General features: G+C 40.7%; 1 protein-coding gene across 3 annotated transcripts in view; it reads left to right on the top strand.

Annotated features, from left to right (window-relative positions):
* The first annotated feature begins 771 nt into the window (after positions 1-771).
* Positions 772-21,435, top strand: part of MGAT4A (alpha-1,3-mannosyl-glycoprotein 4-beta-N-acetylglucosaminyltransferase A) — a 65,046-nt gene continuing 44,382 nt past the window's right edge. Inside the window, exons 1-3 of one of the 3 annotated variants that reach the window (XM_044433533.1) lie at positions 772-957; positions 2,206-2,240; positions 7,215-7,540. In XM_044433533.1, coding sequence (XP_044289468.1) covers positions 7,447-7,540 — 94 coding nt within the window. In that variant the 5' untranslated portion in view covers positions 772-957; positions 2,206-2,240; positions 7,215-7,446. Of the gene's footprint in view, positions 958-1,645; positions 2,241-7,214; positions 7,541-21,435 lie in introns of those variants that run through there. The other 2 variants (XM_044433543.1, XR_006415061.1) reach the window with 2 other exon arrangements.

Raw genomic sequence — 21,435 nt, 5'->3', positions numbered from 1 at the left:
TTAGGGTGCCATCTTATGCGCCATTGGACAAAAAAAGTCCTGTAACTTCCAACACTGGCTGGGGAAGGCTGACTCTCTAAACTGAATACCTCCCATATGTATTTTGACAGGCACAGTTTTCTTACATGTGCCTGAGATAACTACTTGCCCTTTAGTTCAGATACTCAAGAGTACAAAGGATAATGGATATTTTTCACATTCTTCATAAAGTAGCAACTTTGCTCCACTGAGATCTTGCATGCAAAGTATTAGCCAAAGGCCTCAGAGAACAAAAAAACAAAAAATCCAGACAAGCACCTGGACTGCACTAAAGATATCAGTCGAGATATCAAAATTAGCAGCAGCGAGCGATGACCCGTATAGAAATTAAAATAGATGCATAAATAAAGACTCCCACCGCTAACCACATGTTTAGTTACCAGGAGATAGACCCCTTTGCTTTCCAATATTGCGCAACTGACGAAGCCTGCTTTTCTCACCCACAGAATGCATCTGTCACTTCACCTGAGAGCAAGCCCCGCTGCACTCAGCGGAATCACTTAAGAATAACTCACGTCTAGAATAGCCCTCCCAGCACTGTCCACAGCAAAGAACTCTCGCGAGATTTCAATATAAAACCTTCGGGTCTGAGATTGAAGCTTGCCTGCACCACCCGCCGGAAAGGACCGCTCGACACAGGCTGCTAATTGGTTCCCTGTTCGGCCAACGGAGCGCCGGGTAGGGGGAAGGGGGCGGGCGCTTCGAGCGTAGCCGGCGAGGGATGCGCTGGCTGGAGGCAGTTCTCGACGTGGGAGCGCGTCTCCTCCTGCTGCACGGGCGGAGCGGGCATCGTGCGCGGACGGCGCCCGCGGCGAGGGCTGCCCCAGCGCACCTGCCGCCTCTGGCGCGGGCGCGCGAAGGAGGACCTCGGCGCTCCCCCTGCAGGAGCGAGCGCAGGGCGGCTCCTGCAGGACCAAGGTGAGCGCAGCGGCGGGCGGGCGGGACGGAGGGTGGGAGGGAGGCGCGCCCGGCTTGCGTCCCCGCCGCTCGGTGCTCCCGTGGCGAGTCCTCCCGGGCGTGCGGGGAAGGGGTCCTCGCCGGGGGCCTCCGAGCGGGTGGACGGGGGAGGGCGAGCCGCTTGCTCTGTGGAGCGTGGAGCAGAAGTGGCGGCGGCGGCGGCGTGGCGGTGAGACGGGTCGGCCGGCGTGTGGGCAGGACTGCACGGCGAAGGATGCAGGCCGGCGGCCGGCACCCCCGCCGTAGTCGCCTGCCCGCCCAGGTTCGACCTGCCAAAGTCGGTCAGTGCTGGAGTAAGAGGGCAGTGCAATGCGACAGCTCGTGCGTCTCTCCGTATCTCTACGCAGGCGTAGCTGGAGGAGAGAGGTGTTGCGGGAAGGCAAGGAGTGCGTGGCAGGAGGACATGCCGATGTTAAGACAGGCAAGGGGAGCGGTGCGGATGTACGTGTGAATGAGCAAACTCGCGTTGTGCATGACGCGTGAGTGGGCAGACTCGCGTTGTGCATAGTTGCTGCAGAGCAGGGGAAAGAACTGGACCTGCATTTTGTGTGGCTAATTCTACGTTATGCCTAACTCGGTGACGTGTGGGCGCCTCTTCTCCTTGGGGCGTGGGGGGTGGGGAGAAGTATTATGATGTGATTCGAGGCTGTCTCTGTGAGGTGGAGTAGGAGGAATGTGGCGGAGAGCCTGCCCCTACTCTCACTCCCACCAGAGGTATGTAGGTGAGGGAAGGAAAGGTCCTGTATAAGACACAGGATAGATGGGTAGCTAGATGAGCGTATGCGAAAGGAGGAAAAATCGGCTGTAATCAGGCGCCGAGAGGAAAACTTGCATGAGAGAAACTCTTTCTGGTTGTTCATACAAGACAAGGAATTAAAATGAGCACAAAGGGACTGGAAAGAACATGTGAAAGAGCACATCTTTGAAAAATTCACTTCTATGTGTATATGTCAGAATTTACTTTGTTTTGGATAATTTTTGCATTGCCTGCCTCACACATTGTGGGATGTGAATGGAGGCTAGACCCCATGTGGATCACCCAAGTACAGTTCTGGGCTGACCCTCTTTTGTACATCTGGAAAGTGATCCAGCAGGTTACTGTGTGGGAGTCATCCTTGCTTGATTAGAGTAAATGCATATTATGGTAATGCAGCTGTTACCGTCTCAGAAGTAACAACTTTAATATTAAGAACATTTGCTTTGTTACAGGTAGCTTGAGCTGTAATCCTGATCATCATCACCAGGTAATAAATTACTCATTTCTCAAAAATTATTCCTAGAGTTGAGCTTTCATGAACCCCTTTGCTATGTATAATGTGGTGCATATGTATACCTGTGTTTCTACCTATATTTTAGAAAGTTTTTCATTCCCAGCAGCATGCTAGCTAATGATACTAATGTTGCTTTTCTGTCCAAATCCACACCCCTGTGCAAAACAAGAAGCTCTTGTGTCAATGTATCTTGCATTGAATCTGGAGTTAGTCATCCTTAGAGCTGATGCACTGAAATCAAGGAGATTTAAGTAAGTCAAGAATAACTCAAATTCCATCATATCAATGGGTCTTCTTTAAGTATGACTAAGTCTGGGTCTGATCTGATCAAATGTAAAGCAGGTATCATAAGTTACAGTGTTTGCCTGTTGCTTCTAAGCAAAATGCTTCTCAGTTCAGAGTGTTTGAATAGTAAATATTTGGCTTGATCCAGTACTACATTGCTAGTGTGTGTGAATAAAGAACCACAGTGGCACCTTTCTCCCATAGCTTGGACTTGGCTTTTCTCTTTTCCTGTACTGTTCCCGATAGGGCCAGCTCCAGGTTTTTGAGAAATCTTGAGCTAAATATCCTCAGTGGGCCACTTCTCAATGAACTGATCTTTTTACTGCCATAGTAACCAGCTGCTCTTGTTCCTTATCCTCTCTCTTGTCATTGCTTGTTTGACAGGCAAAGAGTCAGTAAGCAACTGGGCATGTAATGCTCCTTTTCTGACCACCAGTGTCAGCATGGCCAGAGGAAGAGGTTGTTGGGACAGTGAATAGAGAGGAGGAAGTCCAGGGGGCTGTTGTCAGTAGGCCCCTCCTAGGCTTTGGGCCCTCAGAAAGGACCTACTGTGCAGGTCTTGGTTCTGGAAACTGTGCTGGTGCTCCCCCCCGTCCTTTCTGTAGTATCAGCACACAAGAGCCATCCCTGCGTGTCATCACCCTACCCTTCTCAGCTCTGCAGTGTTGACATAACCAGGACAGTGATATCTCTGCTTAGTAATAAATGTTTTAATCATAATTTTAGTAGTTTGTTTGTTTGTTTGTTTATTTAGGGGACTTCTAAGCCTCGGGGCGGCTCACAAACCATAAATAAATAGAATACAATAAAACTATATAAATTAGCAATATAAATTAAGTTGCCCTGGTCAAAGAATAAAATGAATAAATAATATTAACAATTAAAATAACATTTGACTAAAAAGGTCTTCGCCTGGCTCCGAAAAACAAATAACGACGGTGCCAGGCGGACCTCTCTGGGGAGCGCATTCCATAGATTGGGCGCCACCGCAGAGAAAGCCCTCCTCCGAGTACTTGCCCTCCTAATTTCCTTCATGGAGAGTTCCCAGAGAAGGGCCTCTCCCACTTGCAGCAATTAAACTTCAATTAGTATGCTGAGAAATATGACTTGTATTTGTGGATGTATACAACTTTTGCCAGTCAACTAAAGGCGGAATTGTTAATGAAAGTGCATTTTACAAAACTACCTTCCTAATCTGGACAAGTTTTCATCATTTCATCATTTTGTTTTGGCTTTTTGGAATTAGGAACAAACAGGCAGAGCATTCCTAAGTGTGAGGCAGGACTTCCTTCCATGGGAGATGATTACTCCCTTGAGAAGGGAGATGGATGAGAAGTTTGTTTTTCTGCCTCTTTCCTCTGAATCTTTGTTTCTTTAACTGTCCCACTCCCTGAAAGCAATGGGAGAATACCAGTGCTAGTCTTGGGGCATAATTTATGGTTGTATTGCAGGACCTAGGGAGTTTTATATGCAGCAAATTTAAGACTCTTCCTGTAAGTACTGCCAGCAGTCAACATAAGGGTTAATATAAGGATAACTGTGTTCTCAAAAGAAGAAATCCAAAGCACAAAAAAGAGAAAGCAGAACAATTCACTTTTATTGTTTACAATCATCATATGTAACTCTGTCCATGTGGGTCTAATGGGACTTGGAATAAAACTTGCAAGGATGTGAATTAAACTTTAATTAAAATCGCAGCAGTTAACCGCATAGAGCTATATGCATAAGTAGTCTGTTAAGACAAAATCAATACAAACCAAAATCCCTGTTTGTAGAGAGAACCATGTAAGTCCAAAACTTTGTAGTTAGCTACTCTTAAGTTCCTCAGTTCACTAAGTTGCAGGATACTTCAGCTATAACGCTGCAGATAGCTTTAGTCTCAAGGCAATAGTACAACTGCAGCAAAAGACAATTTATAAATTGCAGCATGAAAATCCTGAGCCCTGATTTAGTATTCTTCAGATTTATACACCATTCTTTCTGCTAAAAGGTCATCACAAAGTGATGAGCCAAGAATTACTATTCAGCTTTCCTACAGATGCAGATGGGTGTTGTCCTCCTTGCTGTTCCTCTTCCTTCCTGTTCCTCCTTCCTCACTAGGGATTCTGTCCCTTCTGAGCTAAACCACCCATTTCTTCACTGAGCCCCCAGGGCTGCCACACAGTCCAACTCAATTTCCTGCAAGGCCTCAAATGTGTCAATGTGGTATGATGACTGTACAGTTGTGATTCACTGAGACTATACCTTTACACCTGCAACGAAAGGAAATGGTTAATTCTCTGGTTTTCCTCCAAGCAATAAGATCTTAATCTTTTCAGTCCATGGCAATGCTTCAGTGAGGGAACATGCCGACTATTCTGGAGTTAATTGAACAGTGTGTCCTCCTTTAGTAGCCTCTTCTACACACTTTCATAGGAGCAAGTACCACTTGAACTTGGTGGGGATTATGTCTGAGCTTAAATCAGCACAACTGGATCTAATCATGTTCAATGGGTTTAGTTTTCTTCCTCAGTTCACTTTTCCTTTGCTTTATTTCCTTTGCTTCTATACACCATGATTCATGTGAACATAACTTTAAACATGCAGAGGGAGTCAATTTAGATGTCCTGAAATTGGCTAAAGGACTCTAAGAATCTTTTCCTTGTTGCACTTAGTGGGCACAAGGTTCTGATTTAGCTGCATACCGATAATGACGATCCCATAATGAATTTGAACTTAGAAGAATGATGGCTGCCCTGGGGAACATTGCAAATGAGAAGTTGAGGATCAATTATGATAAAACACAAATTGTGGTCTTCAGCAATAATAGAGTCAAACACAGATGGATGATTAATGCTTGGCCAGTAGAGCAATGTCCTGTTTTCAAATATCAGGGTGTTTCCTTTCAGTAATTTTTCCTTGAAAAATTAGCATAGTTCTTTTAGCTGCTTTGTGGGCAGTGAGGACTATTTTAATTCTTTTTTAAGAGCAACCAGTTAATAGCCCCTGCACTCAAAATCTTCCAGGGAAAAGGTATTGTACAGCTTCTGTATGGGACTGAAGTTTTGTGCTGAAATGAGAAAGCACTTGCCCAATTGGAAATACCCAAAATTGTCCTTAATTTAATCTTGACTATTTCCCAGAGCATTCCTGCTATCCATCTAAGGTTAGAGGTAGGCTTATTTTCAGTTACTGTAAGGGTCCATCAGATATTACTGAAATATTTTAAGAAACTTAATAGCTTGTCAGAAGACCATCTGGTTAAATCTAGCTATTTGCACATTTGGGAGGGGAACCACTGGACAAATTTGCTGTCCCATATTTTACAAATGTACTTACACCCTCCATTAAATGAAAACAGGTATTTGAGGTATAAACAGAATTCAAACCTAGCTTTTTGCATGGCATCTCAGTTAAGATACTGCCATAGAACAGCTTTCAAAATTCTCTTTGTGGTACACTTCTCCAAAGGAAAAAAGAACTTGTTATTTAGAAGCTCTTAGCAGCACACTATTAAAGATGGTGCTACTGGTTTTCATTTTCAGACTATGCCATCACTGTATGGTAAAAGCAGATTTTCTGATGTCCCCATGGACTATTTCATCAGGCAAAACAGTATTTTAGGCTGATTTTAGTATTTGTCTGTCCATTGAGACTGGTAAATATCAACTATAGTATCAACCTTTGCTCTTTGATGAAAGAATGTGTGGAATTACAGCCTTCTAATTTCTTCAGGCTTAACTAATTTGATTGAATGTTATCCTTAATAACACCTAACACCAATTCTTTGTAATTGCTGCTGCCATTGACTTTCCACAAAATTTAAGCTTACTTTCACTTTGCATATTAACATGAAACAGCCCTTTATTTTTATTTTTTTTAAATGAAACAGTGAAATTTTGCTTTAGCTGTCAGCTTTTTTCTGCCTCTCCCCTCAACTACCCTAGCTTCCTAGCTCTTGCTTCTGGTGGGTTAGTTTTCAGATAGCTTTACTGGACTGTTAGTTCTCTGTTTGAATGTGATGAACTAGATTCAGGCTAGCTTAATTTATTTTATTTATTTAGAATTTATATGCCACTCTTCAGCAATAGGAACTAAAAGTTATTATGACTAACTTGGCCCATTGATTTTTAATGGGACCAAAGTTGAACTAATTTATTTGGTATCAAATTCAGTTTTATTTTTCTTAAACACCTACCAAGGTGTAATTTTGATGTTTGTTTGGAAGTGGTAATCCCACCATGCTTTGTAACAGCAGAGGATGCTTTTGTGAATATTCACATAGAACTGTAGGCTGCACTTTTATGCCTGCTTAATAAAGAGTATATTCCTTTAAATCTACTAGCATTTATTTCTAAATAAATATGCATAATTTTACCCCCTGAGTGGTCAAATTGCTCCCTGTGCATCTTCAGTGATGTATAAAGTGCTTTTGTAAGTAAGTGATAAAACAGGCCTTACATGAGGATAGGGGATCAGGGACAGTGTTTAGGTTGGGAGGCAGAAACCTGCCAAAAGCCACCTAATCAGTTTGTGGCAGATGTGATGATATCACTGTCCATAATCTAGACACTTGAGTTGTTATGTTGATGTGTTGCACTTTGATTCTTCTGTGTTGTGCTTTGATTTCCTGTTTGCTTCTTCATTTTCAGTCTGAAATTGATTTTCTTCCTTTATGTATAGGGAGGAGAGCAATTAAGGAATGGCAAGTTGCTTCTAGAAAAACTTCTGAGAAAACAAAATTCATTAATATGGCAGCTGCTCCGCTGACTCTACAATGATTTTGAAATGATGTTACGACCTTCTTTACTATTGGCTAAGTAGTATTAGTTGGAATATACTGGCTTCAAACAAACAAACAAAACTTAAATCTCGCTCTCTGGCCAAATATAAACCAGTGTGATGTTGAAATGAGATGAGGCTCCGAAATGGAACTGTGGCCACCGTGTTAATTTTCATCACATCTTTCCTTAGTTTATCCTGGTATACAGCATGGCAAAATGGGAAAGGTAAGTAGCATCTTTTCTGAAAAGAAGCACAGAACTTTTCCTGTAACATGCGAGATCAATGGAGAAATGCAGTTCAATGCAGTTCTGTTGAGGGGTGTTGCGGAGATAGTTTTTTCTTTTTAGATATTTAGACTAACAACACAAGGGGTATGCTGACGGTTGCTGCTCAGAATAGAGCCAACTTAATCCTGTATTTCCAGAAAATGAAAGTAAAGAACTTCCTAACCATATCTAGCTCTTATAAATCTCCTAAACATAGGAGAAATTGAGTAGAAGACAATTGTCTCATTGAGGAGCAATAGCTTGTGGTTTTCTTTGAGCATGTCCATATGTGTGCCAGTTCTGGTCAAAAGAAAAAGGTCACCAGTTTTCTTACTACATGAGCATGTAAGTTTCTCTTTTTTCTGTTTGATTTGTGCTGAGTTCTGTTAACCACAATAAGGAAAAACACTTCTGTTTCCATCTCTTCTTTTAACTTTAAAATCGTGATTGACATTTGTTTTCACGCTGCCTAAGCTGTTCTGTGCAACCAAAACAAAAACAGTATTTGAAAGTAGCTCTGATTCTGAGCTCGCAGCGCAAATTGCAATCATTCTTCAGAAAGTGCAGGAGATCATGTTCTTGGCTTGTTACTTTTACTTGAACTGCTGGTCACAAAGCTAATGCATACCAAGTTTTCCAATGCTATATTTTCCATAGGAAATTTTCCACACCATTTATGTCCACAGTTATCCCTAGTTGCTTATGGAAGACTTGAAAAATAAGGTGTGACAACTCCTTGCATTGCACAGTCCAAGTTGCTCTAGGCTGTGTCTGGACCAGATTTACGCATGGTATATTTGCCCTTTATTTCTTCGATAACATAGAGAAGGAAAACTGAAACTAAGACAGTGATTTTTGTTTCACTTAAGATCTCACACAGTAAGAGCTGTGTTGGATGAGACCAAGACTTCATCTAGTCCAGCATTCTCTTCACACAGTGGACAACTAGCGACCCATGAGATCCCACAGGCAGGGCATGATTGCAGCTCCCTCCTGCCCAGCTTCCGCAGCCTGTGCCCCAGGAACTGCATTCATCTTTTAGTGAAATAAAACTTCCAACTAGTTGCTGTGAATGAGATTTTTCTCAGCTTGCAGTGGAGTTGAGGGGCTGTACAGAGAGAGTAAACCTGAAGGTGTTACATCCAGCAAAACATAAATTGTTGATATATATGCACTGGTAACATCCCATTTGGACTATTGTAATGTGATTTAGGTGGGGCTGCCCTTGATGATGGTCTGGACATTGTGGTTCAAAATAGAGCTGCCAGATTGCCAACTGTGACTAGTAGATGAAAACATATTGCACTGGTGCTACATCAGCTACTCTGGCTAGCAATTGAAGTCCAGGCCTGCTGTAAGGTGCTAATGATGACATATAAAGCCCTAAACCATTTAGGGCCTAGTTATGTAAGGGAATGCCTCCTTTCATATGAGCCTGCCTGAACCTTGAAAGAGGTTAGGAGGGCTGTGACAAGGAGGAAGCCTTTTCTGCTATATCACCCCGATTATGGAACTTTCTTCCCAGAGCTGTGTGCCTCGCGCCAACACTTTTTTCATTCCAATGCCAGGTCAGAACCTTTTTATTTACCCAGTTTTTATTGCTAATTGGCATTTTAATTATTTTATATCAAGTACTGGCACTGAGTTTTTAATTGTTGTATTGTTGATTAAATTGTTTTGTGTGTGTGTGTAAACTGACTTTTTAATGAATGACAGTACACAAACATTTTAAATAAAAAATTAAATTATTTAAAAAAATAAAAATAAAATAAAAATAAATATTGGGTTTCTTTGGGTATGCATCCTAAAATACTGTGTTCTTTCAGGTGTAGTCCTTTTTGTTAAATACAAACACATATCACAAAGTCTATGTTAGTATTTTTACATTTTTACAAATTTAATAATATAATTTCCATATGAAGCTTTGCATATGTTTGAATATGACATTTAAACTTTATTGCAAGGATAATTCAATTTTAGAAGCAAGTATTTTAGTTCAAATACTTTGTAGTTATTGGGAAATTTTGTGATATATTGCACATAATATTGCCATGGATTATAGCTTTAGTTTCATTTACTAAATCTGAGCATTCTGAGTATTGAGGGAGAATGTGCACTGGAGAGTAAAAATGAGTCAACCAATACTCAGAATATTGTTATCTGAAATCAGATAACACTATTCTGAGCATTAGAAATATTCCTGGAAAATCCACATACCTGTGCATGCATGTAGATGCAAGTTTTTAATACTTGGGCTGTGTGTGTATGACTGTGTGTGTGAAGTAAATGCTCACAGTGTTTGCCTGAGATACACTTTGGGTTTTTTTGGTGGGGGGGAAGAAATGGTGCTGCCTTGTTTTCAATTTTAGCTGTGCTAAAATAAACAATTAAGAAAAACATACTGATTCACATAAAGAAGCTTTTATTATTGATCAATGTTGATTTAATCAGCACTCCTAATGTCTTTGTATTTATTTAGTTTTGTGTTTCCTGTGGCTACAGCTGCATGGACTGATTCTGCTATCGCTCAGATAAAACCTACCTACAGCCTTAGTAAAGTTGATGTAAACTATCACTATAGTAATCCAGCACATACAGATCAGTGTTGTGAAAGCCCAAACACACTGCAGTTACCAAAGGCTTCCATCCAATTCCTCTGTTTAACGATATGTATGCGGAACATCTCTCTGGAAATGTTTTGCATTTTGTGATGCCATCATGACATTTTCAAATAAAGCAAATAAAAGAACATAACAAGCATTTGCTGGCAACTTGCCATTTCTGGTGATCGCTTCAGTGCAAAAGCAGGATTCTGTATAATCCCTTCTTGACTACTGGCCAGCTGCCACTAGGGAAGAATAACGTGCTCATTATTTTTGAAAAGGTACTGAAAATAAACTATCCTGCCCAAAATGTATTTTCCTTTTTTGCTCCTGAAAAGGAAAAAAAAGCCCTCCTACAGAAGAGATGCCCTTGTAATATCAGCATCGGTCAAAACTGCATAATCTAGATAGAGGGCAATGAAGAGACTTGTATAAAACATACCAAAACTTTCAGCACAATCCTTCGAGCGGCTTCCTGCAGCCCTCTAGATAAAACTATCCATTACCCAAGCCAGGGGTCCAGTGCTGAGGACAATGAACTTTGTAGTTGATATACCTGGAGAACCTGCTCTACACAAGGTTGCTAATTGGTAGCTACTCTGCTGCATCTTCTTTCAGATTTGCTGTAGAATTGAGATCCAAGTTCTATATAAGGGTTCTATTTTCAGCTTTTTTGTTACATAACCTTTAGGTGGCACTGTGGTATACTGGAATAGCACAAATATAGGAGGCAAAATCACACGCCTTATTTCGCTTTCACCGTTAAACACCCCATTTACCTGTTCAGTAAAAGCTATTTGAAAGGCCTGCTTAGACACAGAATCAAAATGGGAGGTTCATGACATTTTCTAAAGAACCTTCAAACAATTGTCAGTGTGACAAGTGCACAAATTAATGCTGCTTGCAGGAAAGCTTACAATCTAAGACAAATGTATACACACCTGACAGAAAGCTGCTATGTCCATTGCAGTCTTAAACAAAATCTGCATAGGCGTGCAGAAGAAGAACTTTGGATGAGCAACTGTAGAAGAACTTTGGATGAGCAACTTAAAACAAATAAATAGATCTGGTATGTTTATTTCCAACAGAACTTAACCTTCTCTATCTTCCACCAAATGGTTGAATGTATAAAGGATAAACATGGGAACTTTTTTCTTACAAAATGAATGTGAAGGATTTGAAACCTGTTTGTGGCTAGTTGTTGTATTAAGAACAACTCATCACTAGGATACCTAATATTTCATCTCACCAGCCTCTGGAGCTTGTCCCCCAGCATTTCTACAACATAAAAGACAAATTTAACGGGATGCTATCTTTACATGGTGGATTTTTAAATTATTACAACAAAGCTATTTTAAGTTTTTTTCTGTGGAAATACATCATTTTAAAGTCGGAATCCCCACGTTTTTCCTTACTGACCAGGCACAATTTATGGTTGCCATGCTATTCCCCTCCCTCCTGGCATGCACAGTCTTCAATGAAAGGCAAGGTCTCTTTTATTCTACACTTTCATTAGGAGCAGTAAGAAATCTCGGACTCTTTTTCCTGCTGTTCTTTTCCTTTCTCCATGGACCAAAGGCAGCCCACCAACTCCATACTGTAGCCTTGTAGATGGATGATGACCTCCCTCCACAACTTTATTTATTTATTTATTTATTTATTTATTTATTTATTTATATGTTATAAATATTCATAGGCCACATATATCTGCCGAGGACTTCCTAGGCAGCTTGCAATTCAAAGCAAGGAAGAAATATGCAAGGCTGATGGAGCCCTCGTGGCTCATTTTCTGTGGCTAGTGGACTGTGTTTGGGTTGTAATTTATGTACAGCTGTTTTAGAAATATGTATTCTATAAGACCTGGAATCATGACATTCTGACCAATTCTGGGAATTCCCGTATTTAGGCATCTTATCTATGATATTTAGATAGATTGTAGCTTGGTGGCGTAGCAGCTGTTTTGCATGCAGACTGTTCTGAATCAAAACCTTACTTAAATTATACTGTTTTATATTGTGTTTATTTATTTATGATTGTGAGCCGCCCCGAGGCTTCAGTGAATTAATAAACAAATAAATAAATAAAACCTGGTGTCTGAAGGTTTGGTAGGAAAAACTCCTGCCTGAAGCCTTGGAGAGTCACTGTCAGTGTTGAGAGTATTTTATTGTTTACTACACTTGCTTTATACCCTACCCTTTTTCCTCTTGTGAGAAACCCAAGACTGCTTATGTGGCTTCATTTGTGAGGTAGGTAAGGCTAAGAGTCCATGACTGGCGCAAAGTCGCCCAGTAAGCTTCATGGCTGAATGGGGAGCCAGGTCTCCCAGGTCCTCGGTCCAACACTCTAACCACCACACCGCACTGACAGTACTGAGTTCCTACTCAGTATAAGGTAACTTCCTTTTATTTCTATGATGTCTGACCGATCCCAGTAATGGTGTCACATGGCGAAGTTTCCAAGGGATACTGGCTGAGCCTGTGACATGACATTTCTAGAAAGGAGAGGAAGCAAACTACAGAAGAGCCAGAAGCTGGTGCTTTATTGCTTCATCAGAGAACATGCTCTGGTGGCCAAAGCTTTTCTGCATTCAGGCTGAAGTCTTACCTTAGTGTTGTTTTCAGTTGCCCTGCTGACACTTTGGGGAAACTTGGGGAACAGCTACAGCTCATGGATAGAGTGCCAGCTTTTCACACAACTGCCTGGCAGTTCCAGTTTTCAAAAGCTTCCTATGTTTCAAAAGACATAGAAAGACCTTTGTCTTGGGGAAGCCCTGCCTCTCAGAAGACACTGTTCTGGACAGATGGGTTAGCATTATAAGTTCAAGAAAGCTTCATAGATATAACTGCCTTAAGTTCACAAACTAAAGGCTTCTGTATTTTTGAAAACATCTCCATGTTTACAAATGGGCCATGAAAACTAGAGTGTTTCAGTCTCCATTGAATTCCTGTTGCCTTTTATGCTGTTGCTCTATAATGTCAAGTCATCTTTGACTTATGGTGACCCTGTGAAAGAGAGCCCTCCAAAATGTGTTGTCCGTGATAGCTCTTCCAAGTTCAACTTTTGCAGCTTTCTTGATGGATTCAGTCCATCTCATATTTGGCTTTCCCTTTTCATCTTCTGCCTATGACTTTCCATAACATAATTGTCTTCTCCAGTGAGTCTTGCCTTCTCATGCTGTCTCTGAAGTAGGACAGCCTCAGTTGTATCGTTTTTGCTTCTAAGGAAAGCTTCAGCTTGAAACCCACAAGTTCATCTTTCTGTCAGTCCAAGGTATGCACGAAGTCCTTCTCCAGGACCATGGTTCAAATGCATTCATTCTCTTCCTGTCAGCTTTCTTCATTCTATAACGTTCAGTCTGACACATTATGATTGGGAATACAATAGTTTGGATGATCTTGGCCCATATTTTATTACGTGATGGATCTAGTAGTTGCAATAATTCTATGTTTTTGTATAGTATGGTGATTTTCTTGCTGCTGTTTTAGTTAAGATTGTTGGCAGCTACTAGTCGTTAATAGCTATAGATTATTTCTGGTATCGGAGGCAGTGTGCTTTGGTATGCCAGTTTCTGGGGAACATGAGTGGGAGGGTATTGTTGTTTCCATGCACTTTTGTGTTCTTCCTGCAGGCATCTATTTGACTTCTGAGCAAACAGAGCTCTGGGTTAGATAAGTTTTCAGTCTGATCCAGAACAGTTTGTCTTACATTCCAATGTGTACATTATATTCCGTGCTTCTACAGACACACATTTGTGTGTGCATGTGTGCATAAATGACACAAATGTACAGGTACACATTGTCTCCTAGACTTTTAACCTTTAAAGAAAGTATAAAATATTTGGAAGGATTTTTTCCCCTTATTTACCATTATTATGTCAGTGGTACTATGTGAAATGTTCACATATAATTTGTGTTTATGTCCCCTTGAATACAGCAAGGCTTATGTATTCTAAGGTTTATAGAACTAAGTTAAAGGCAGGGTAGAATGATTTTTGGAAGCCGCACGTGGGTTTCATTACAGATTGTCTGGATGATTTGGGTTGAGCATATGCTAATAGGCTGGATGAGGGCCAATAAACTGAAACTCAATCCAGACAAGTCGGAGGTCCTGTTCGTGGGTGGTTCGAGCTCCTGGGTAGGTGACTTGGACCTTGCCCTGAATGGAGATGCACGCCCTCTAAAGGACAGGGTCCACAGCTTGGGAGTGCTCCTCGACCTGGAGCTGTCCTTGGAAGCTCACGTGACAGCGGTGGCAAGGAGCACTTTCCTTCAGCTTCGGTTAATCCATCAGCTGCGTCCCTTCCTGGAGAACGATTGCCTAGTGACAGTGACACATGCATTGGTTACTTCCCGGTTGGATTTCTGTAACGTGCTCTACGTGGGGCTGGGCGTTAGAGCAGCCAGGTTGCTGACGGGGTCTGGGCGTTATTCTCATATAATCCCAGTCCTCTACCAGCTTCACTGGCTCCCCATCGAAGTCCAGGCTCAATTCAAGGTGCTGGTTATTACCTATAAAGCCAGTAACAGCTTGGGACCTGGATACCTTAAGGAACGCCTTCTTCCGTATTTGCCCTCCCGCCCCCTGAGATAGGCAGCAGAGGCCCTCCTCCGGGAACCCTCTGTGAAAGATATTAGGAGGCAAAGTACCCGGAGGAGGGCCTTCTCTGCGGTGGCGCCCCATCTATGGAATATGCTCCCCAGAGAGGTCCGCCTGGCACCGTCATTACTTGTTTTTTGGTGCCAGGTTAAGAACTTTTTATTCCAACAATATTTTAATAACTTTTAATATTGGCTTATATATGTTTTAATCTGCAGCCAGGGTGGATCTGAAATTTATTTGTATTAATGTTTTATATGATTCATATTTATTTATGTAAGCCGTCCTGAGGCCTTCGCGAAAGGATGGCATATAAATATTATAAATATGCTGTGTATCATTTCAGTTCTCTAACAGTATGCTATACCACTGAACCTGAACATCTGCAAAATGGCTGGATTTTTAGCTTATTGTGATTGCTTAACTGGATGACAAAAATGTGTCAAAATACTCTGACATTTTAAAAGGTACTTCATGATTTGGCATATACTCTTGTGTAAATGTTCTTAGAATTTTACTAAGAAGCTTTATTCTGTGGCAAGTCATTCTCTCTGGAATGGAGCTTATCCTGGTGTGTGCTCACTAAAGTGAATGAGTCTTGTGCAGATTGTCACAGAAGTGCTTCTTGAATAACTCCTTTTAAATCTCCTCGTAGGGTTGGATAGTGATGTCTATATAATGTGCCCTGTGTAGTCTACCTTTGTTTCATGGACCTCTGAATATATAAAAAGTAGAGACAAAACTCGTGTATTTCGAATACACAGATGTTGCCTTATGATTTGACTTCTAACAATTCCTAGGTTTGCTTAGTCCAATTGTTTATGTTAGGTCAATATCCTGTCCTTTTTCCTTCCAAGTAACTCAAGGCAGCTTGCATGGTTGTGCAGGAAGCTGTTCTCCTGTTCAAAATATGTGAAAGGAATCCTACTAGTTTATAATGTAAGATTAAAAACAGTTTAAAAACCTATATTAAAATAGTGAAGCAAGTCATATTTGCCAGTAGTCTTGATGAGCAAATGTGACCAAGCTAGGAATAATTACATTTGCTTTCTTTAGAAAAGTGGCAGAAGATCAATAGTTCGAATTATAACTGAAATAGGTGTACAACGGTTTCTAGTAGTTTATGAGATCTTTAGCTACATTTTGCATGTGCCATCATTCACGTACTGTGTGTAAAATAAACCACAAACTGTCTCTGTGCGCCACATTTAACTGAGTTGCTTTGATACCTTGAATGGTTCACAAACATTTTCAGAAGGGAAAGTTGCAATGAAAGATGGAAAGAGAAATAGCTATGGCAGTGGAAGTGATAGCTCAGTTTGGCTGGGAGAAAAAGGTTGCATGTGCTTGGACAGGAGGTACTAGATGCTGGTAGTAGGAAGGAAGAGAGAAAAAGTGCCTAGGACACAGCCTTAGGGGATCCCAGAGGCTGGGTCACTGCTCTTGGGAGAGTTAGCCCATTGTTCTTTCAGAGTTTTGATGCTAGAGAAGGAAATATGGGAAGACTAGGACTGCTTTTCTAAAGGTTACTCAGGCAAGGCAGCATGTCTAGGATCTATTCCCCCACCCTTTTCAAGACCTCATCTGCCTAGAGAGCCAATGCTCTCATTTTTGGCTTTGGAACATCCGAGTCTCCCTGCAAAACTCATGCTCTTGGTGCACAGAGGGGAAACAAATGAGGGTGGAGGGCCTGTAGGATAGAATTTTGCATGCAGAAATGGGAGGGGAGCATTTGTCTTGGTACTTGGTCATGTCTGTAATCTCATCTGTTTGAGAATGCACTTGATTCCATAATTGCTTCTTACAGAACTGATGGTCACTTTCTGCACTATTTTTTGAATAGAAACACTGCTGGAGTTTTTTGTTTTGTTTTGTTTTCGGCACTTACCCATATTTTGTAATATTTTCAGTTGAAAGTTCTAACATTTTAATTAAAATGCATATTTTACTATAAAAAGCATATTTTGTGGGGAAAATATGTCCATATTTAAATAGGAATGTTTGTGGTTTTTTTAAATGCCAGCTGATGTGAAAATAGGACAAAACGGGACTTATGAATTAATGCATGAAAAACTGATGTGGAGTGGAAGAAGACTGGGTTAGCCATTCCTGTCTCAGATTATGCTTTTTTAAAGTTAAATTTGAAATGCTTTCAAGAAAAATATTGCTATAGCTGGTTATGATTTTGAAGGTAATGGAAAATGTGATTCAGAGCTGATACCCTGATTCAAGTAAATCTCATTCCATGTGTTAGAAAAAGTAGTGGATACTAAGTCATTGGAAAGTGTTATCTGTGAGAGATCTGTGTAAATTAAATTAAGTATATTATGGGACTTAAGTGTAGGCCTAAAGATAATTAAATTTGTCTAGTTTGCCATTTTCATTTCTCTGTATATTATTTAGGTCAAAAGGTTGTTTCTATTATCAAATACTGCTTAGTACAATGGCAGTGGAAAGATGATAGTATCCATAATAAATTATTGGATGGATATTAGAATTTAGCTGATATGATGTGTCTAAGTCCTAAATTAGGTTTTGGGACCTCCCACTACTAAGTTATTTACCACCAAAGCCTGTGGTACAAATCCTTTTCAACACTAAGTAATGGCTTTTAAAAATACGTCTGAGAAAAGAGACGCCATGGAAATTGCATGTGTAATGCAAGAATCAAAAGCAGAAACTCAAAATACATAAATTAGAAAAAAGGCATTTGTTTCTTATTATATACTTTATTGCATTTGCTAAAAAGTTAAATTTGATATCCAGCTTAACTCCCCCTCCCTCCCCCTCTCTTATAAAACCACTGTACTAGAAGGGCTGCCACTTCTCTCTTATAACACAAAACACAAATAGTGTAACTCACATGTTAAAAATGAGGCAATAGGTGGGCACTAGACATTGTGTGGATCACAACAAATTGTGGCAAGTTCTTAAAGAGATGGGAGTACCTGACCATCTTATTTGTCTCTTGAGAAACCTATATGTGGGTCAAGAAGCAACAGTGAGAATTGGGCACAGAACCACGGATTGGTTCAAAATTGAGAAAGGAGTTCGGCAAGGTTGTATATTGTCGTCCTGCCCGTTTAACTTATATGCAGAGCACATCATGAGAAAGGCGGGGCTAGATGAATCACCAGTTGGAATTAAGATTGCTGGGAGAAATATCAACAACCTCAGATATGCAGATGATACCACTCTCATGGCAGAAAGTGAAGAGGAATTAAAGAGCCTCTTGATGTGGGTGAAGGAGGAGAGTGCAAAAGTTGGCCTGAAACTCAACATTAAGAAAACTAAGATCATGGCATTCAGTCCTCTCACTTCCTGGCAAATAGATGGGGATAAAATGGAGGTAGTGACAGATTTTATTTTCCTGGGCTCCAAGATCACTGCAGATGGGGACTGCAGCCAAGAAATTGAAAGACACTTGCTCCTGGGGAGGAGAGTTATGGCAAATCTAGACAGCATACTAAAAAGCAGACATCACCCTGCCGACAAAAGTGCGTATAGTCAAGGCTATGGTTTTCCCAGTTGCAATGTATGGCTGTGAAAGCTGGACCATAAGGAAGGTTGAGCGCAAAAGGATTGAGGCCTTTGAGTTGTGGTGCTGGCGGAGACTCCTGCGAGTCCCTTGGACTGCAAAGGCGATCAAACTGGTCAGTCCTAGAGGAGATCAACCCTGACTGCTCTTTAGAAGGCCAGATACTGAAGATGAAACTCAAATACTTTGGCCACCTAATGGGAAGGAAGGACTCCCTGGAAAAGAGCCTAATGCTGGGAACAATAGATGGCAAAAGATGAAGGGGACGGGAGAGAATGAGGTAGCTAGATGGAGTCACTGAGGCAGTTGGTGTGAGCTTAAGTGGACTCTGGGGAATGGTGGAGGACAGGAAGGCCTGGAGGAATGTTGTCCATGGGGTCGCGATGGGTCAGACACGACTTCACGACTAACAACAACAACAACAAGAGATTATTAAAAGCTTGAACCATTTAATATTGGCCCCAGCTATAGAACCAACTGCATTACCCTAATTGTCCCACAATGTTTGTACAGGCTGGACACAACTAAAATTGATCTTAATTTTGAAGAAGGTAGTCTTTTATGTCTTAATATCAAATGGTAGAATTGATGCTTTTATGCATAGCAGAGTTGTATGTTGATAAGGGCATATGGTACTTAAGACATTTAAATTATTTGTAAAAATAATAAAATAGCAGTAGGTATAGTAACACCATCTTCTTTTGACTACAGATCTTCCCCACTCTTTGGTCTGGTGACCCTATCTAAAAAAAGGATAATATAGAATTGGAAAGGTTCAGAAAAGGCAACTGAAATTATCAAGGGTATGAGCAACTCCTCTACAGTGAAACATCTGGAATTGTTTCACTTAGGAAAAAAAAAAGTAAGGGGAGAGAGAATGGAGGTGTACAAATTCATGCATAGTGTGGAGGAGGAGGAGAAGTATTTTTCTCTCTTTGGTATGTTACTAGAACCAGTGGGGTTATCCCATGCAGCTGATGGGTAGGAGATCTAGGACAGATAAAAGGAAGTACTTCTTCACACAATGCATAGTCAAGCTATAGAATTCACTGCCACAAAATGTAGTGATGGCCAGCAATGTAGATAGCTTTAAAGGGAAAGCAGACAAATTACTGGTCTTTCGGTGGTATAGTAACTCCAGCATCAGAGGCAGTATATCATTTGTCTGTATAGCATTTACTAGAGCCATGGGTAGAAAGGTGCTGCTGCTGTCATGTTCAGCTTGTGTATATCTTGTGAGGAACTGACTGGCCACTGTGTGAGCAGAATACTGGACTCGATGGATGCCAGTCTGATCCTGCACGTCTTTTTCTGTGTGCTTAGGCTCCTCACCAAAGAGGCAAAATTATGGAATAGTTTCAGTGTTACTGTGCTCAGTAATAGCCTACTACAGAGAAAGCTGGAGGTAGTGCTGCAGTGAAAGAGCTGCAGAAGAAATTTCTAATGAACAGATATGGGGAGAAATGTCCCCTTTCATATTCCATACCAGTCCCTGACTTGATTTCCTATTTACAATCCCAGCAATATCACTATATTACACTAAAGATGATGTAAAAACATATTTAGAATGAATAATGAAATCAAAATAGCTTATGCTTTTATAGACCAAAGGATTCTTCCTATAAGGAAGTACTTTCTGTATAGAAACTTTAACATTTGAAGAAGTGTGAAAGTCACCTGTAGAATAGAATGGAAAGCCACAGTAGAGTATTGTGTGCAATGAAGTAGATGTGTATGTGATTGTCATGTGTGTAGGATGTACTTAAAGATCTAATGACTTCTTTGAGAACAGAAGACTAATACCATTTCTGTAGGTGTAGGTACACTTATCTTGACTTTAGTTAACTCCATTGTATTTCTCTTTTTGATAGAAGTGTGATTTTTACATGCCAGATATGTGGACATACTTCTGCTTGGGGCATCCTTCAGTATTACCTTCTAGTTGACCTTTTTTCTCTCTCACTTATTTCCACCCGTCCATTCATAGGAGAGAGAAAGAAGGCAGGGCAAAGACTGTCTTAAAGCACTCAGACTGGCTTCAGAAATTGTTTGTTTGGTTCTTCCTACTCTTGCTGCCAAGGAAAGATCATGTATCTTGTGATACTGTATTTTTAGTAGGGGAGGTGAATGAACATTTTGTAAATGATCAGGCATTCCTTAGGTATGCAGTCCTTATTTCCTTGAGGAGGTCCCATCTTTTTGCTCAGTCAACATGCTGAATAGATCCAACTCATTTTATTGACTTCAGCCTGCTGTATTTTCCACTGCAAAAGCATCTGAGGGGCTGAGATCTCACTGTCGTCCCTACTCAATATGGGAACCTGTGATTTTTGTTACAACTGTCTCTTCCTGTTGGGAGCACTGGCACTCTACATATAACTCTCGTTGTCAAAGTATGGAACAGATAGTGAAGCATTGAACAAGGAAGATAAGTTTGTTGAATCAGTTGTGGTGAAAATTCTTTTAAATCAGTTAGTAAATTTCTGCACCACCCAACAGTCAAAGCTCTCTAAATTACTCAAAACTAGAGAAGTAACCCCTCCACACACACTCTTGCACAAGAAGTTAGGCAACCGTAATGCAGTTGTGCAAGTATAATGTGCAACTGCTTGCTCACCAGAAAATTTCAGCAGAGTTCCAGTAGTGCATTTTGAGTTTGCAGTTAGAGACTGCCTTTTATTTTTTTCTGGCAAAGTAACTTTTCTTCTTAACTTTTGAAAGAGACAATAATTAATTTCATACAGGGTTTTCTGCTTGATAGTTCTACATTTTGGAGAACCTAGTCCTTCAAAAATGTGAGTCTCCTTACTGCCTTAGCAGATCTTACCCATTTTTGAATGTTTCCCTGAAAATCTGCTCACTTTATCCCTTACACAATGTCTGTTTCTGATTGAAATTGAACTTTAATGTCTGGCATTTCCATTTTAATAGAATGTTCAACTCTTCCAAGATTCTCCTGCCCTATTTCTTTCTTCATTTTATATCTATGTTGTAAACAAGAAATTTCAGAATGCTGCTGCAACACTTTCTTATTACTTGTCCTAAAAAGGTAGGATTTGGATTTTCACCCTTGCTACAGCAAGGATCATTAGCACTGCATCCTTTACCATGGGATT

The sequence above is a fragment of the Varanus komodoensis genome, unplaced genomic scaffold (genome assembly GCF_004798865.1).
Source record: "Varanus komodoensis strain SLA01 unplaced genomic scaffold, ASM479886v1 scaffold1, whole genome shotgun sequence".
NCBI lineage: Eukaryota > Metazoa > Chordata > Lepidosauria > Squamata > Varanidae > Varanus > Varanus komodoensis.
This window is presented reverse-complemented; position numbering and strand designations above follow the sequence as displayed.